Source organism: Thermobia domestica, chromosome 9 (assembly GCF_964235325.1).
Source record: "Thermobia domestica chromosome 9, izTheDome1.hap1.1, whole genome shotgun sequence".
Lineage (NCBI taxonomy): Eukaryota > Metazoa > Arthropoda > Insecta > Zygentoma > Lepismatidae > Thermobia > Thermobia domestica.
This window is the reverse complement of record NC_137462.1, coordinates 65,213,089-65,229,613: the sequence shown is the minus strand read 5'-3', so window position 1 is coordinate 65,229,613 and position 16,525 is coordinate 65,213,089. Positions and strand designations below refer to the sequence as shown.

General features: G+C 33.7%; 1 protein-coding gene across 1 annotated transcript in view; it reads right to left on the bottom strand.

Annotated features, from left to right (window-relative positions):
• The window catches only part of Ssrp (structure specific recognition protein), a 55,703-nt gene that overhangs the window by 25,280 nt on the left and 13,898 nt on the right, over positions 1-16,525 (bottom strand). Inside the window, exons 4-6 of the mRNA XM_081771231.1 lie at positions 4,617-4,715; positions 2,708-2,787; positions 1,767-1,902 (exon numbers count right to left, since the gene is read on the bottom strand). Coding sequence (XP_081627357.1) covers positions 1,767-1,902; positions 2,708-2,787; positions 4,617-4,715 — 315 coding nt within the window. The remainder of the gene's footprint in view (positions 1-1,766; positions 1,903-2,707; positions 2,788-4,616; positions 4,716-16,525) is intronic.

The following is a 16,525-nucleotide window of genomic DNA, read 5'->3' as shown; positions in this document are numbered from 1 at the left end:
AGTAATTGAGTTTGAGTGTGAGGGCGTCAATGCAGGGTGAGTGTGAGGGAGGGTGAGGGGAGGGCGAAAATGCAGGATGAGTGTGAGAGAGGGTGAGGGAAGGGCGTCAATGGAGGGTGAGGGGCGTCAATTGAGGGTGAGGGTGAGGAAAAATGACCATCTCTGGTAGGTTCACGTCTCATATAGCCTCGCTGCAGAAAGTGACAAACTTAAAATCAACTCAGCAATAAGGTAAGATCTCATATACAGTATATATATATATATATATATATATATATATATATATATATATATTCATTACAGATAAAATATAGCACATTTTTGTTAAAATTACCAACAACTAACTTTTTTGTGTGTCCTGATAATTCTAATAAGATAACTACTTTTTTCGTATGATTTTGAAAACCAATCCTGTTGCCATCGACTGCCACACACTAATTGAAGAATGTATACTTCATGAAGATTATTTAACTTAAGTCTTTTCACAGAAAACAATAATCCTAATATCAACAATATATATATTTCTCTCTTTTTTTTTTAAGTATTGGTGACCATCTAACATATAAGGTCAAAATTTGGAGGTAACAGCTATACATAAATAAAATGATGTACATAGTTGCATCCAAGATTCTTTAACCTATGTTTAATATAATTTCAAAGTTATGAGTTAGTGCGTGTAGGTGATTGCTAGGGTTCGAATTTTTTACATAAAAACTTTGGAAATAATTCAATTAAGTTATGCTCCAAGAATGAAATGAAATGAAATATTTGAGTTTTACGTCCCACGGTTATGCCGGTTAGGCTAAAGGAGAAGGTGATTATGAGAAATGAATGAAATGGTGGAATGAAGAAAGTGGGAGGAAACGGGAGAACCCTGAGAAAACCCACGAGCACGGTGTTTGTCCACCACAAAGTCCACACGGCTCGAGCTGGGATCGAACCAGGGACCCCAAGCACCGGAGGTGCTCCAAGAATGATAAAATGTAACCTAAAATCATTCCACTTCACAAAACTAAAACATCTGACTTTAGATATATTGATATTATACGCAGTGATGTCAGGTTTCCAAACAAAAAAGCCTCGAACGAATGTCGAAAAATATCGGTACTCTCAAAATATCGGAATGCTCAGTGTAAAAATAGACAGTTAAAAATATGCCAATATAAAAATGTGACTTGTCATAGAAATTTGAACCTAAATGATCACCAATAATTAAAGAAGCAGTCTTTATGAAGCCTACGTTCTTCAATCAGTGTTAGGCAGTCGATGGGCAACAGGACTGGTTGCCGAAATCATGCCAGGAAATTAATAATTCGAACAGAATTCCTAAGGTAAATAATAATAATAATAAAAAAAAAAAACATTCGTGGTACTTAAACATATATATGTATAGTTGGTGCAAAAGATTCTCCAAGCACGAACCACTTTCTGTTCCTCACCTTAAATTCTATCTACTTATAGCCTGGTAATACTATTGTGTGACCCTGCATTTCATCATAGCACCCCTTAAGAGCATCCAAGGTTTTTCTCTATTCTTTAATTTCTTCTTTCTTCCTACCTCTCCCTTTTCCAATTTGTACTCACTTTCTTAGCGTGTAATTGTTGAATTATTCTGTAGCATATATCTTAAATATTTATGTAAGTAACATTTTTAAAGACAAATCACACATCGAGGAAAAAAGATGGGGAGGGATGTAAGATATCAGATGTCTTTCATTATGAACTAATAATAATAATAATAATCTGAAGAAGAAAGAGATACTTACAACAAAGAACATTTGTCTTCCATCTTTGTGTGGCAAGAGAAACAGACGGAGAACAGTTGACATCGGAATCTTATAATCGAAAGTTTTACCGTGTAATTGGAAAAACGACTGGAACAACTTGATATCGTATCGACCTCTGAAAGAACATACGTAAGATTACATCACAAAACATATAAAACAAAAATATTTAATGTTATCTAGAAAACAAAAATAATATGATCTTTAATGTTATACAGAAATTTCACCATTAGTAAGTATCTCAAATCTGACCTACAAATGTTGAGAAATAAACAACGCTTTGTAGCTGAAAGAGATCAATTGAAGTGTAATTCAATAATGAACAATAATTAACTAATAAGTTTCCTCACCTTAATCTGTAATATTTATTATTTCAGACAATAATTTCATTATCATTACGTATTGGGGTAAGAAGTTAACGCGTAAATGATTTTCAAAGCGCGTACGTTCAAGAATATTATAATTCCAATAAACACAAAATACTTTCTATAACAATATTAACTACTGAGTAAATTACGAGAAAATTTTTACATCTCAACAGTACGAAGAACGTATTAAAAATCCTCACAATTTTTTCTCTAAGACTGGTAATCTTACAAATCGATGAAATAATCAATCTTATATCACAACAATTTCGTAATTTAAAAATTATTTATTTTCTTAAAAGTAAAAAAAATGCCCTCTTCTCTTTACTCAAGACAACATGAATCGAACTACATTTGAGAACCGACTTCACGAGTGATAACATAATCGGCTGTTCAAGAAGTGAATTGGGTAGCGTAACGGTTAACACATCGGCACGTCTAATTGAGGACCCAGCTTTGATTTCCGATCCAGTCACGCATTTTTCACTCTTTATGTATTTTAAGATTAGCAAAATTTTAAAATGAATGCATAATACATTAAGAAACTAATATACGTACCGAGGTGTGAGACACTGTATTTCCCTGAAAATAGCAATAGCATCACCTGTTGCACTAATAACACTAGCTTTATTCATAACCTGAAAGTAAAGCAGACGCATCTTTAATTCTTGGGATAATTAAGTAATAACAGTAAAAATATTAATAGCTTAAAACTGAAATAAACAATAAATCACAAAACAATCTGGTTAAATATACATATTCTTTATAAGAAAACAAAAACAAAATACAAGAACGACTGAGCTTACTACAAAGCAAACAAAGTGTCTGAACACATTTTTCTTAATAATAACTAACCTGTATTAGTCCTAGTATTTTATAAGGCGAATATTTATTTAACAAAAGTAAGTGATGCAATTTTAACAATATTTATAGACTGATAGTACGGATCTATCTTGTTTATTTCGTCTTCTCGAGTTTACCTGAACGGTTTGTCACTCACATGAAGATTGAGGATTTTACATTTCTGAACTCTCAACATCTATGGCCAATTAGCCCATCACGTACGAGGAGTGACATCCCTCGGCGAACATACTATCCGAGGAAAGGGAAGGAAGCGGCCTCGGATCTACAAGTTAGGTACCACCCCGGCATTTGCCTAGTGTGAATGAGGAAAACCTCATTTAGTATGGCTGGCCGAAAGAAGCTTTTTATACTTTTTCGACCGAGCGCCCCCACCGGGAATAGGACCCGGGACCGCTCACACTGAAGGCGAGAGCGTTAGCGCACATAAAGATTGAATCACTTCATGAAAAGTATTTTGTTTCTTAGGTGGAAAAGCAGTTTAATTTTCAATCTTAAAACTCTTGCATCTAAGGAGTGACCTGTTTTCATAAAATGATTTGATCTTCATTTGACTTCACCTGTTGAGAAAGGTCGTAGACAGTATTAGTGACTGAAACCGTTCAGAAAAACTCTTATTAAAGACGCAATAAACAAGGTAGATCAATACTACCACCTTTTAAATAGTAATAAGGTGAAATACTTCAAGGAACGCTCTGACTCTTCATCGGCCACTTTAAGAACTCGAATTCTTATTAGGACTTTTCTAACACTAGCGTAAGTTATTTAATTAAAAAGCTGGCTGGACACCTAAAACTGTCCTTAGTACTCACATAAAATTTTAAAAACACAAACTAAAAGCATTTTACAAAAGAACATAATCTAAGCACACTTAACATTGAGCAGAACAAGTCTTGCAATTCTTGCCAATTTCCACATTCCCCATACAAATACGCTTTTGAGCAAAACGAGAAAAACAATTGCTAAGTATGATTAACGTCAACAGAGTAAGTAATAAGAATAGGCTGAAAGAAATTAAGAAACCGTCAGCTGCAGTGATACGATTTCCAGCCCTACTCCTGCTCCTCAGTCACACAATGTACGAAGGTTAATGAGATCGCGTAACTCATATACTTAAGTGTACAAAAACAAGCATGACATAGAAAATAGTTAGCTACTAACACACTGTTCTAACTTACGTGTACAGAAAAAATCACAGTAACTTCATAAAAATAACCGAAACAGAAGTAAATCAACTTTCACACATAACTTCACAGTACACAACACACAGAATTTACTACTATACACACTATTCTTCATATCATATTATGTTTTATATACAGTTAGTTATGGGTCAATAAATATGTGGGTTATGTAATTTCATTGCTCTTTTACGTCCATTTTGCATCGAGTGACCGACAAAGAGAACAGAGACGTCTCTTGAAATCATCCTATTTTGCTAAATAATATAGCATTATAATACAAGTTAGTTATTGTATTATAACATGAACTTGTACAAATTTCAAACTAGAAGACAATTGTCAAAAACAAAGTAGTGCATCAATATACATTTAATATACGTGAACATAATGTAACCAACTGAAAGAAAAAGGTATAGAAAACCTACCTGTTGATGGAACGCATCTACAGGATCCATATCGCCTGCCAGCTCACTAGGTGGAATATGAAACCGGATTTCCATTAAACTTACAGGAGCATCATCATTCTAAAACAAACAGAAAAATGATTGGTAACAAACAACACAAATGGTTGGTTGATTAGGAGCTCAACGTCCCTTTCAGCGGCAAGGCTATATGCGACGAGGGCCTACAGAGCATGTGGGATTCGAACTACATAAACTTCCATCGGGCCTTTATGAATACTGGTCTCCGCGCAAAAGACGTTTATGCTAACCATAGAGCCACGAATGAGCTTTTAGTCAACATAAATGGAAACTTCACTACATTTGGAGGAATGTTAGCTCTATTAAACCTGAATTACTTGGTAGGCTCAAAGCAGAACGGTTTTCAACTTTCTACGACGACTTACGACAAACCGAAAAACTTTTTGTTTGCAGTTATTTTAGTCGTGACGTAACAAAATTATAACAAAATTTCCATGTGCATAAAAGCAAACCAGTTTGTATTTATTTTTTAACTCATAGGCTTCTTATTTATGGAGAAATACAGGAAGCTTAAAAGAGTGTGTAATAACTGAATAAGCAACCAATCAAAAAATCCCCACATATATTTCACGCCTCTTTAGTTTATCGGTATATTATCATGACTATCAAACGCTGAATTGTTCTAAATCGTGTTTTACTTACGGGGAAGAAAATCTTTTTTTAACCGGAATTTTTATTTATTAGACGATCTTTCTGAGACAGTAATTTTCGTATAGAGGTTAGCCAATCTTTCTGCAATTCGCATGCTCTTTCTGTTTATTGTCGCACCGTCGCCTGTTTTTCTGCTTTGGGGCTTGGTGGTCTTTTATCAATTAATTGAATGTGAAAGAAGCACAGTTTTTAGTCAGCTATTATTAAGACCCTTCGCTAAATTCACCCTCGCATTTTTGAATTCTAGTAAATAACTGATACGCTTAATTTTCCCATAATGTTAATTTAATGTAGATATTTTATTTTATATTTATATCTAGTACGAATCAAAATTTTAAATAAATTTTGAAGAAAAGGAAAAAAAATCCTATTCATGATGTTTTCCTTTTAGGCCATAATTATTGGTTCGTCTATACCCCACTGAACAGATGCCCGAAGAGTAGTGTGGCCCTCACCACCATTCGCACGCCAATCCAATGCAGTACAGAACAACCACAATGGCTTAAAAGAATTAACTCAAATTCTGACCAGACAAGTTTTGTTTCTAAAATTAACGAACGTTTATTGCATCTGACTATTAAAAAAAAATGTTGTGTCATTAATTCCAAGATCTTGCTGAAGCGACACCCAGCATCGAAACCTTTAAGCTTTACTTAAATGAAGACTATCATTAATCTTATTTATAGTACTTCAACTTGAAGACAATATTAATCAATCAACTGTATGTACAAATATGTACTGTTTTCGATTTGACCAAATAAAAATTTAAATATTTGTATATCTTTTATTGTAATTTCATATTCTTTAAATAACAACAATACTCCTTTATCTCTTAAGGAGTCATTTTCAAGAACGGATAACAAGATTACTTTAAGAAATTGAAAAAGGAAGGTAACTCTTTGTTACCCCTAACCATAGTATACAGTTTACAGTTGAGGTTAACTCCATATCTCACCAGGCGTGCCCATACCTATAATCTCCAATCAATAAACACATAACACAAAAAAAAAAAAAAAAAATGTTACTATTATTTTCCCTATAATTCAGCATATTTGAAATACCGAATACATTCCCTTTACGGAGGGCAAAGGCTTGATATCTATATCTCATTTCATTTAAGAATATTCATTTAGTTATCCGCAAGACCGTGCATAACATTAATATTAAAGCAATACAACATACAATAAGAAAGAAATCTACCTAACTAATCTAATCTAACCTAACCTATAGCTATCCTACTTCTACCTCATTTAGTACGGATATTGAAACCACATTTCATATTTAAGAGGGCGGATAACTTGCACATTATATATATATATAAATTCACATCATACGAAATTCACACAATATTAAAAGAAATCAGACACATAAATAAATTGCACGCTGGAGTTGCCTCAACATCTATTTACGCTATCAGGAATAACAAATTTGTTTTTTCAATAGTTTCTCGAAAGTATGCAAATGAGGTTTTGATTATGCATCATAATTCAATGTCTGTGGAATTCTTAATTTATATGTTAACAGTATCACAATAACAACGCTCATGAAAGAAAAAAAAATCCTAACTTAAAGTGACTATGGAATCAGTACCGTCAACAGTATTAATATATATGTATCAAATAACATGCTTTTAAGATGTCAACATCAGGACGATGTGCAGAGCTTTCACTATCTGGTCTCATAGCAGCAGCTAATTATAATACTCGAAGTTCATGACTATTAGATTTTGTCATTACTCATTTCCTTCCCCCTCAAAGATTGTCTGAGCTTGTGTGACTTAGCGATACGCTTAACAACTCTTCATCATCATCGCATACATAATGGAGAAATGACTATTGTCCCTGGTTAACAATTTTGAATTTAGTCATCAAAACAATGTCACTGATACCCCAAAGTCACTAATACTCCAAAGGGTTTAAAGAGAATTTCTCATGAAACTTCTAGAGGTCAACAAAATGGAGGATATAGTCACTAACCTGTATCCTGAGATGCTCACACAGTACTAAAATTTACCACCTGGTTGATTATCTGGTTGGTGCCAATATTACCTGAGCATCCTTCTTGTTCCCAAATTACCTTGAATAGCACCGAGAAAACATCTTGGACGGCTTCCCTCTATTTTGATTAACCTTTGTTTGAATTGCCATGTTAAAGATAGGCCGTCTCCAAACGAAACACTACTCGTCACAATTAATATCTCCCAAGAGCCCTATTCTGCCTAATTACGTGCCAGGTTGTCTCAATTATAACTTTTTATAGGTTTTATAGCCAAAACTTTTGTTTAAATGCACATTTTCCTTTTATATTTTAGAAGGGCTCTTGGGCTCATTCACTGTTATGTTGTATATATGATCTTCTGTACACCATACACACCCCCTCTTGACAACACTAGATTTAACTATAATAAATATTATTATTTAATTTTCCGGCTCGTAAATTATGAAATCAGTTCTAACAAAAAGAAAAGAGAATTTATTTATTTATTTCCGCATATTCCATTATTCTTTTTCTTCTATATTGAGTATTTAATGTGGCTGTTCCCACTTTGAGACAATATGGCAGACATTTGTTTACATTTCGGAAAGACGCACAATTTGTGCAAGGTCAGGCTTCAAAACCGCAGAACAGGTAAGCTTAACATGAAACACATTAAGGTGTTCGTACTTTTATAATAATAATGGCAATTATGCTAAATATAATTTGAACGTCTATAAATATTAACAATAAATTCTATCTTTATTCCGGTCAAACATTAGGCCTAAAATTATGTAAACAAAAATAACCTATAACATTTCTTCGTGAATTAATGCCGAATAACTTTTGGATTTAAAGCGATTTCATGATTATTGACTACAATCGAAATAATAAATAATGTATCTCATTTTATCGTAGTATAATTCCGTAGTATTAATAATATAAACATAGTGAGTGCAAAGCACATAATCTGAGTTGTCATGCTACATTACTTACGTTATGTAGCTATCAATGTCATATTGTCGGTACTGATTTATAATAGGATAATCAAAAGTAATACATATTCTAATAAAAAAAATAACCTACCGATACAATGTACAAAAATACTGTAATATAGAAGTTTATCTAATGTTACCGGTAGTGAAAAAGACGTACCGTAACACTCATCATTAAGTCATGAACAGAATTTACAGAACCCAATTTTAATATTTTTTTTCTCGTCAGCAGGTAAACAATCAAGAATTAAGTCCTTTAATTCCGAATCTGAAGGTGAACTTACGACCAAGTGATATGAATCAATTATCGACCAGGCAAAGTCAGATAAAGAAGAAAACTTAGATTTATCATATCTCATCGAATAGAGATGGCGTTTCTGCGCCCTCTCCATCCGAGGAGATATATACTGATTCCTGAAGAGGTTGACGAAATCCCGGAAAGTTCTAATTTTGTGCGAAATACTACGATACCAGGATTTCGCAGAGTCTTCCAGACACCTAGCTATAATGTATCTTCGATCTTTTTCTCTTAATTGATACATACTCATGGTTTGGAGTAAATCCTCCAAGAATATTCTACCCGAAGCAGTCATTTTACCATCAAATTTTGGAAAATTGTGCATTTCCCGAAAATACGCACCAATTGGCCTAGGTGGTGGAGAATCATCAGATTCGTCACTCTCTTCAAGAGTTGTTTTTGCTGGTACATCAACTATTCCTAATTTATCATACATATCCGTACCAGAATCTAAATTAATATCATGCAGTTTAACCCGGTCACACCGATTTGCATAAATTTCTCTTTGATTTTTACATCTTCGCCGGATATATTTCTTTCGCCTATTCGCGGAGGAATTTTCTGAGTTTCTCGGCATATTATGCTCATCAACCGTATCCTTCCCTTGGTCGGATTCGGATGTTGAGCAATCATTTGAGGCTTCTATCTCATTATTGGCATTCTCTTTATTCGTCTCTGTCACCGCGAACTCTTTTAATAATGTTTCTAAAGGACCTTCAGAAATTGGTTCCCCTACTTTATCACGAGTGGCATTAGTTTCTACCCGTGTCCTTCGACCCTTACGAGAAAGAGAGTTCTCTCGGATTAACCGCTCGCACCTAGATTCCTGATTATCCAGTCGACGTGACAACTTTTCTATCTTTTTCCCAAATTTATTAATATTTTCAGTAATGAGACCTTCGCATCTAGTTTCTGCCATAAGAAACCTTTCGTTTACTGTCTTTTCAATACTTTCCCTAGTTTCACGGCATTTTTCTAAACTGTGTTTAAACGCAGCTACTGTGTCACGTTCTAAAATTTTTACATTGTTCGCTATTTTCTCATTTGCATCTTTCAGGTCTCTATACTCTTTAATTTGTTGTTCCTTTACATGATTGTAATTTACATTACAATTCTCTTGACAATTCTCTATCTCAAGTTTTAATTTTGCTAGGTCACTATTCACATCCTCAATTTTGGAATTAATTTCTTGAGATACTAACTCTCGATTTTTCTCAACATCATTTGCTAATATTTCTAAGTCAGACTTAACTTTATTTACATCGCTAACTGCAGAAGCTATCTCACCCGAAAGTTCTAACTTGACTTGATTTAAATTTTGCATTAACTGCGATTTTACTGACTTAATTTCAGAGTTTACAGTCGACAATTGAGCCTCAACAGAAGTCAACTTTCTGTCCAGTTTTGTTTCCAAACTTCCTATTATACCTTTCAGACTTTCCAATAGCGGCCCTCCTGCTATTTCAATTTGAGGGACCGATTTATGTGACACTACCGTGTGTTCCCTGTCAATTTCACTGGGGTTGTCACTAGTCTTGTTCATTGCTGAGCACTTTTGACAAATCCATCTACCATCATTTTCTTTAATATTTGTCACGTCAGCCTGACTTAACTGAATACATATTGTGTGGAATAGTTGTCCACAACTATCACATCCTACAGATTCCACACAATCTAAAATTCGAGTCTTTCCACAACACGTATGAGTATCCGGCTCACACCTCTCTTCATCAAAATTAATGAACATTATAATATCATATTTCGCTTGTCACACAATCTCAAACAGATCAAAAAGGGGAAAGAAAAGAGACTAACTTAACCTCATTTGCTTTTCGCTTACCTACCCTAAAGGTTTCGTGCCAGTAAATGTACACTTCCGCTTTTATTTTATTTCCATATATCCGTGGCTAAAGGGTCGCCAATTTTGATACGCTTAATTTTCCCATAATGTTAATTTAATGTAGATATTTTATTTTATATTTATATCTAGTACGAATCATAAAATTTTAAATAAATTTTGAAGAAAAGGAAAAAAAAAATCCTATTCATGATGTTTTCCTTTTAGGCCATAATTATTGGTTCGTCTATACCCCACTGAACAGATGCCCGAAGAGTAGTGTGGCCCTCACCACCATTCGCACGCCAATCCAATGCAGTACAGAACAACCACAATGGCTTAAAAGAATTAACTCAAATTCTGACCAGACAAGTTTTGTTTCTAAAATTAACGAACGTTTATTGCATCTGACTATTAAAAAAAAAATGTTGTGTCATTAATTCCAAGATCTTGCTGAAGCGACACCCAGCATCGAAACCTTTAAGCTTTACTTAAATGAAGACTATCATTAATCTTATTTATAGTACTTCAACTTGAAGACAATATTAATCAATCAACTGTATGTACAAATATGTACTGTTTTCGATTTGACCAAATAAAAATTTAAATATTTGTATATCTTTTATTGTAATTTCATATTCTTTAAATAACAACAATACTCCTTTATCTCTTAAGGAGTCATTTTCAAGAACGGATAACAAGATTACTTTAAGAAATTGAAAAAGGAAGATAACTCTTTGTTACCCCTAACCATAGTATACAGTTTACAGTTGAGGTTAACTCCATATCTCACCAGGCGTGCCCATACCTATAATCTCCAATCAATAAACACATAACACAAAAAAAAAAAAAAAAAAAATGTTACTATTATTTTCCCTATAATTCAGCATATTTGAAATACCGAATACATTCCCTTTACGGAGGGCAAAGGCTTGATATCTATATCTCATTTCATTTAAGAATATTCATTTAGTTATCCGCAAGACCGTGCATGACATTAATATTAAAGCAATACAACATACAATAAGAAAGAAATCTACCTAACTAATCTAATCTAACCTAACCTATAGCTATCCTACTTCTACCTCATTTAGTACGGATATTGAAACCACATTTCATATTTAAGAGGGCGGATAACTTGCACATTATATATATATATAAATTCACATCATACGAAATTCACACAATATTAAAAGAAATCAGACACATAAATAAATTGCACGCTGGAGTTGCCTCAACATCTATTTACGCTATCAGGAATAACAAATTTGTTTTTTCAATAGTTTCTCGAAAGTATGCAAATGAGGTTTTGATTATGCATCATAATTCAATGTCTGTGGAATTCTTAATTTATATGTTAACAGTATCACAATAACAACGCTCATGAAAGAAAAAAAAATCCTAACTTAAAGTGACTATGGAATCAGTACCGTCAACAGTATTAATATATATGTATCAAATAACATGCTTTTAAGATGTCAACATCAGGACGATGTGCAGAGCTTTCACTATCTGGTCTCATAGCAGCAGCTAATTATAATACTCGAAGTTCATGACTATTAGATTTTGTCATTACTCATTTCCTTCCCCCTCAAAGATTGTCTGAGCTTGTGTGACTTAGCGATACGCTTAACAACTCTTCATCATCATCGCATACATAATGGAGAAATGACTATTGTCCCTGGTTAACAATTTTGAATTTAGTCATCAAAACAATGTCACTGATACCCCAAAGTCACTAATACTCCAAAGGGTTTAAAGAGAATTTCTCATGAAACTTCTAGAGGTCAACAAAATGGAGGATATAGTCACTAACCTGTATCCTGAGATGCTCACACAGTACTAAAATTTACCACCTGGTTGATTATCTGGTTGGTGCCAATATTACCTGAGCATCCTTCTTGTTCCCAAATTACCTTGAATAGCACCGAGAAAACATCTTGGACGGCTTCCCTCTATTTTGATTAACCTTTGTTTGAATTGCCATGTTAAAGATAGGCCGTCTCCAAACGAAACACTACTCGTCACAATTAATATCTCCCAAGAGCCCTATTCTGCCTAATTACGTGCCAGGTTGTCTCAATTATAACTTTTTATAGGTTTTATAGCCAAAACTTTTGTTTAAATGCACATTTTCCTTTTATATTTTAGAAGGGCTCTTGGGCTCATTCACTGTTATGTTGTATATATGATCTTCTGTACACCATACACACCCCCTCTTGACAACACTAGATTTAACTATAATAAATATTATTATTTAATTTTCCGGCTCGTAAATTATGAAATCAGTTCTAACAAAAAGAAAAGAGAATTTATTTATTTATTTCCGCATATTCCATTATTCTTTTTCTTCTATATTGAGTATTTAATGTGGCTGTTCCCACTTTGAGACAATATGGCAGACATTTGTTTACATTTCGGAAAGACGCACAATTTGTGCAAGGTCAGGCTTCAAAACCGCAGAACAGGTAAGCTTAACATGAAACACATTAAGGTGTTCGTACTTTTATAATAATAATGGCAATTATGCTAAATATAATTTGAACGTCTATAAATATTAACAATAAATTCTATCTTTATTCCGGTCAAACATTAGGCCTAAAATTATGTAAACAAAAATAACCTATAACATTTCTTCGTGAATTAATGCCGAATAACTTTTGGATTTAAAGCGATTTCATGATTATTGACTACAATCGAAATAATAAATAATGTATCTCATTTTATCGTAGTATAATTCCGTAGTATTAATAATATAAACATAGTGAGTGCAAAGCACATAATCTGAGTTGTCATGCTACATTACTTACGTTATGTAGCTATCAATGTCATATTGTCGGTACTGATTTATAATAGGATAATCAAAAGTAATACATATTCTAATAAAAAAAATAACCTACCGATACAATGTACAAAAATACTGTAATATAGAAGTTTATCTAATGTTACCGGTAGTGAAAAAGACGTACCGTAACACTCATCATTAAGTCATGAACAGAATTTACAGAACCCAATTTTAATATTTTTTTTCTCGTCAGCAGGTAAACAATCAAGAATTAAGTCCTTTAATTCCGAATCTGAAGGTGAACTTACGACCAAGTGATATGAATCAATTATCGACCAGGCAAAGTCAGATAAAGAAGAAAACTTAGATTTATCATATCTCATCGAATAGAGATGGCGTTTCTGCGCCCTCTCCATCCGAGGAGATATATACTGATTCCTGAAGAGGTTGACGAAATCCCGGAAAGTTCTAATTTTGTGCGAAATACTACGATACCAGGATTTCGCAGAGTCTTCCAGACACCTAGCTATAATGTATCTTCGATCTTTTTCTCTTAATTGATACATACTCATGGTTTGGAGTAAATCCTCCAAGAATATTCTACCCGAAGCAGTCATTTTACCATCAAATTTTGGAAAATTGTGCATTTCCCGAAAATACGCACCAATTGGCCTAGGTGGTGGAGAATCATCAGATTCGTCACTCTCTTCAAGAGTTGTTTTTGCTGGTACATCAACTATTCCTAATTTATCATACATATCCGTACCAGAATCTAAATTAATATCATGCAGTTTAACCCGGTCACACCGATTTGCATAAATTTCTCTTTGATTTTTACATCTTCGCCGGATATATTTCTTTCGCCTATTCGCGGAGGAATTTTCTGAGTTTCTCGGCATATTATGCTCATCAACCGTATCCTTCCCTTGGTCGGATTCGGATGTTGAGCAATCATTTGAGGCTTCTATCTCATTATTGGCATTCTCTTTATTCGTCTCTGTCACCGCGAACTCTTTTAATAATGTTTCTAAAGGACCTTCAGAAATTGGTTCCCCTACTTTATCACGAGTGGCATTAGTTTCTACCCGTGTCCTTCGACCCTTACGAGAAAGAGAGTTCTCTCGGATTAACCGCTCGCACCTAGATTCCTGATTATCCAGTCGACGTGACAACTTTTCTATCTTTTTCCCAAATTTATTAATATTTTCAGTAATGAGACCTTCGCATCTAGTTTCTGCCATAAGAAACCTTTCGTTTACTGTCTTTTCAATACTTTCCCTAGTTTCACGGCATTTTTCTAAACTGTGTTTAAACGCAGCTACTGTGTCACGTTCTAAAATTTTTACATTGTTCGCTATTTTCTCATTTGCATCTTTCAGGTCTCTATACTCTTTAATTTGTTGTTCCTTTACATGATTGTAATTTACATTACAATTCTCTTGACAATTCTCTATCTCAAGTTTTAATTTTGCTAGGTCACTATTCACATCCTCAATTTTGGAATTAATTTCTTGAGATACTAACTCTCGATTTTTCTCAACATCATTTGCTAATATTTCTAAGTCAGACTTAACTTTATTTACATCGCTAACTGCAGAAGCTATCTCACCCGAAAGTTCTAACTTGACTTGATTTAAATTTTGCATTAACTGCGATTTTACTGACTTAATTTCAGAGTTTACAGTCGACAATTGAGCCTCAACAGAAGTCAACTTTCTGTCCAGTTTTGTTTCCAAACTTCCTATTATACCTTTCAGACTTTCCAATAGCGGCCCTCCTGCTATTTCAATTTGAGGGACCGATTTACGTGACACTACCGTGTGTTCCCTGTCAATTTCACTGGGGTTGTCACTAGTCTTGTTCATTGCTGAGCACTTTTGACAAATCCATCTACCATCATTTTCTTTAATATTTGTCACGTCAGCCTGACTTAACTGAATACATATTGTGTGGAATAGTTGTCCACAACTATCACATCCTACAGATTCCACACAATCTAAAATTCGAGTCTTTCCACAACACGTATGAGTATCCGGCTCACACCTCTCTTCATCAAAATTAATGAACATTATAATATCATATTTCGCTTGTCACACAATCTCAAACAGATCAAAAAGGGGAAAGAAAAGAGACTAACTTAACCTCATTTGCTTTTCGCTTACCTACCCTAAAGGTTTCGTGCCAGTAAATGTACACTTCCGCTTTTATTTTATTTCCATATATCCGTGGCTAAAGGGTCGCCAATTTTGATACGCTTAATTTTCCCATAATGTTAATTTAATGTAGATATTTTATTTTATATTTATATCTAGTACGAATCATAAAATTTTAAATAAATTTTGAAGAAAAGGAAAAAAAAAATCCTATTCATGATGTTTTCCTTTTAGGCCATAATTATTGGTTCGTCTATACCCCACTGAACAGATGCCCGAAGAGTAGTGTGGCCCTCACCACCATTCGCACGCCAATCCAATGCAGTACAGAACAACCACAATGGCTTAAAAGAATTAACTCAAATTCTGACCAGACAAGTTTTGTTTCTAAAATTAACGAACGTTTATTGCATCTGACTATTAAAAAAAAAATGTTGTGTCATTAATTCCAAGATCTTGCTGAAGCGACACCCAGCATCGAAACCTTTAAGCTTTACTTAAATGAAGACTATCATTAATCTTATTTATAGTACTTCAACTTGAAGACAATATTAATCAATCAACTGTATGTACAAATATGTACTGTTTTCGATTTGACCAAATAAAAATTTAAATATTTGTATATCTTTTATTGTAATTTCATATTCTTTAAATAACAACAATACTCCTTTATCTCTTAAGGAGTCATTTTCAAGAACGGATAACAAGATTACTTTAAGAAATTGAAAAAGGAAGATAACTCTTTGTTACCCCTAACCATAGTATACAGTTTACAGTTGAGGTTAACTCCATATCTCACCAGGCGTGCCCATACCTATAATCTCCAATCAATAAACACATAACACAAAAAAAAAAAAAAAAAAAAAAAATGTTACTATTATTTTCCCTATAATTCAGCATATTTGAAATACCGAATACATTCCCTTTACGGAGGGCAAAGGCTTGATATCTATATCTCATTTCATTTAAGAATATTCATTTAGTTATCCGCAAGACCGTGCATGACATTAATATTAAAGCAATACAACATACAATAAGAAAGAAACTTTTGTTTAAATGCACATTTTCCTTTTATATTTTAGAAGGGCTCTTGGGCTCATTCACTGTTATGTTGTATATATGATCTTCTGTACACCATACACACCCCCTCTTGACAACA